This window comes from Aplysia californica, unplaced genomic scaffold, assembly GCF_000002075.1.
Source record: "Aplysia californica isolate F4 #8 unplaced genomic scaffold, AplCal3.0 scaffold01262, whole genome shotgun sequence".
NCBI classification, from domain to species: Eukaryota; Metazoa; Mollusca; class Gastropoda; order Aplysiida; family Aplysiidae; genus Aplysia; species Aplysia californica.
The window spans coordinates 84,397-87,522 of NW_004798532.1; the positions used below are offsets into that span (position 1 = coordinate 84,397).

Genomic DNA, 3,126 nt, shown 5'->3' on the forward strand with positions numbered 1-3,126 from the left:
TGCATAGTAGAATTGTAAATGGGCTGATCCAACAATGTCATGCTCATAAGTGTGAACTGCAACAGGGAATTGCTGCTTTTTCTTTCCTAATCCTTACTTTCGTCATTTCCCCCCCCTACTTCTTTTGTTTGTTTGTCACGCTCTTGTGACCCGCTATTTTCGGGTTGCTTTGATAGTCGAAGCAGACTTAGCGCTGCTGAAGCTAGAGACGTGAGCAGAGTAAGTCTGATTCCCTGCAAGGACTTCTCTGTTGACACACGTCCACCTCTTGGCGCTCATATGACGTTATGCAGTTGCGAGCGCCGTAAAAACCTCTACTAAAACAAACAATCCCGTCCGTCACCTGTAGGGGCCTATGCTTGCGGCGTCTGCCTCCCTCTGTAAGATGCTCCAGGAAGAGCTAGGCAGACTGGACAGGAAGAAGATGACACCAAACAGAGAGATGGCCGTGCCCACCAGGAAAAACTTGCCCAAATCTTTACATGTCATAGCTGGACACTGCTGGACACTGCAGAGGGAGAAATAACCGGTTGGTTTTTAAGTCGTCTATAACACAATTTAGGCCATTAACAGGCTTGTCAGAAAGAAGGGGACTCCAAACAGAGAGATGGCCGTACCCACCAGGAAAAACTTGCCCGAACCTTTACACGGCGTAGCTGGACACTGTAGAGGGAGGAAGAGAGAAAGAAACAGTTGGGTGTTATATACGCCATTGTCAACACAGTTTAGGTCATCATTTCCAGGCTGGTCAGAAAGAAGGTGAGTATCCCATCAAGGAAATGACGTACCCACCAGGAATAGCTTTCCCAAACCTTTACACGTCATGGTTGGACACTGCAGAATCAGAAAGTGACAATTAGATTTGTACATGTATTACGGCGTCATTGACAAAGTTTAGGCCAGTTATAGGCTGGCCAGGAAGAAGGTGACTCCAAACAGAGAGGTGGCCGTACCCACCAGGAAAAACTTGCCCAAACCTTTACACGTCATGGCTGGACACTACAGAATCAGAAAGTGACAATTAGATGCTGTATTACGCCGTCATTGACAAAGTTTAGGCCAATTATAAGCTGGTCAGGAAGAAGGTGACTCCAAACAGAGAGATGGCCGTACCCACCAGGAAAAACTTGCCCAAACCTTTACACGTCATAGCTCGACACTGCTGGACACTGCAGAGGGAGAAAGAAACGGTTGGTTTTTAAGTCGTCTATAACACAGTTTAGGCCATTAACAGGCTTGTCAGAAAGAAGGTTACTATCCCATCAGGGAGGTGGCCGTACCCACCAGGAAAATCTTGCCCAAACCTTTACACGTCATAGCTGGCGACTGTGGAGAGGGAGGAACAGAGAAACCGTTTGGTGTTATTTAATTATGTTTACGCCATCATCAACAAAGTTTAGTCCAGTTATAGGCTGGTCAGGAAGTAGGTGACTACCCCATCAGGGAAATGGCTGTGCCCATCAGGAAAAACTTGCCCAAACCTTTACACGTCATATCTGAACACTGTAGAGAGAGGAAAAGAAAAACAGTTCCATGGTATTTTACACCATAAGCGACTAAGTTTAGGTCGCATACGGTATAGGCTGGTCAGGAAGAAGGTGACTACCCCATCAGAGAGATGGTTGTACCCACCAGGAACAACTTGCCCAAACCTTTACACGGCATGGCTGGCGACCGAGGAGAGAGAGAGAGGAAGAAACAGTTTGATGTTTATTTGACTATTTTTACTCCATCCTTGAAAAAGTTTAGGTCATTTACTGTACAGACTGGCCAGGAAGAAGGTGGACTCCTAATAGAGAGATGGCTGTACCCACCAGGAACAGCTTGTCCAAACCTTTACACGTCATGGCTGGACACTGTAGAGGGAGAAAGAAACGGTTCGATGTTGTGTTTGTTTTTTAAGTCACTCGAGCTAAATCTCTACGCGTCATGGCTGGTCACTGTAGAAAGAAGGAGAGACAAGCAGTTTACTGTTGTTTTACGCCAATGTCGCCACAGTTTAGGTCATTTACAGTACAGACTGTTCAGAAAGAATGTGACCTTCTCATCGGGAAGATGGCTGTACCCGCCAGGAACAGCTTACCCAAAACTTTACACGGCTTGGGCGGACACTGTAAAGAGAAGGAGAAACAGCTTGTTATTGTTTTACTCTGTCTTTAACACAATTTAGGCCAGTAAATGAGTTATGGCACCCATGAAACAAAACAAAACAATTACAAAGCAAAGAGAAATAAAGAAGTAAACTGATTAAAAAAAAAAAAATGAATAGATAACAATTGAAATGAAGTGGGCCTACCCGTGGCTTAGTTTGTTGGAGTAAAGAGAAGCACATCGACACAATAATACAGGTAGTCATTTTGTGCTGGGGAAATGTAAGTTAGACACACAGACAGACAGACAGACAGACAGACAGACAGACAGACAGACAGACAGACAGACAGACAGACAGACAGACAGAAGCAACAGACGGAAAGTAAATAAGTAAGACATACATAAACGATAGAGGGAAAATAAAGTAAATAATTAAGACCTACCAGTGCCGCCCTCCAACCACCCGCACAGACAGACATAAGCAATAGAGGAAAAAATAAAGAAGACCTAAGACCTACCAGCCAGTGGTGCCCTTTAGCCTCTCGTGTGGGCCTGTTTCGCACCGTTCGCTTCCTTCTTCCCCAAACTAATTAACTTGGCACTTATATTATGACCTTATTGTGTTGCAAGTGCCGTAAAACTCATACTAAAATTATTTTTTTTAAAACACAACTAAAAACTGATTCACTGAAACACTTCATGGGAGGACTTCCGTAACGAGCGACCATTATTAAATCTAGATCTAGAATCTAGATTATACTCAATGGCTTCCAAAATCATGATGAGATTTCACTGTCTTTATAATTACTGTATACTAGTTGGGCTCCCTTTCGATGAAAGGAATGATTGGTGCTTTAATATCAACTAGAAGTCATTGGCCTACTATATATTTTACACTCTACTGGAAAGGGGCAATAAATCTTGAGAGATGCAAAATATTATAAGGTCTAAATCTATACTCTCAAAACAAAATGCGCCTCGCGAAATATCACTTCCGGATTTTCTAAAATTACAGAGACAGAAGCGTCGGCCTAC

At 43.6% G+C, this 3,126-nt stretch overlaps 1 protein-coding gene across 1 annotated transcript in view; it reads right to left on the reverse strand.

Moving 5' to 3' along the window:
* Window positions 1–343: 343 nt before the first annotated feature.
* The window catches only part of LOC106013777, a gene marked incomplete at its 3' end in the record, with an annotated part of 3,299 nt that continues 516 nt past the window's right edge, over window positions 344–3,126 (reverse strand). The window contains 1 exon segment of the mRNA XM_013090400.2: window positions 344–508. Within this exon segment, the coding sequence (XP_012945854.1) occupies window positions 344–489 (146 nt within the window).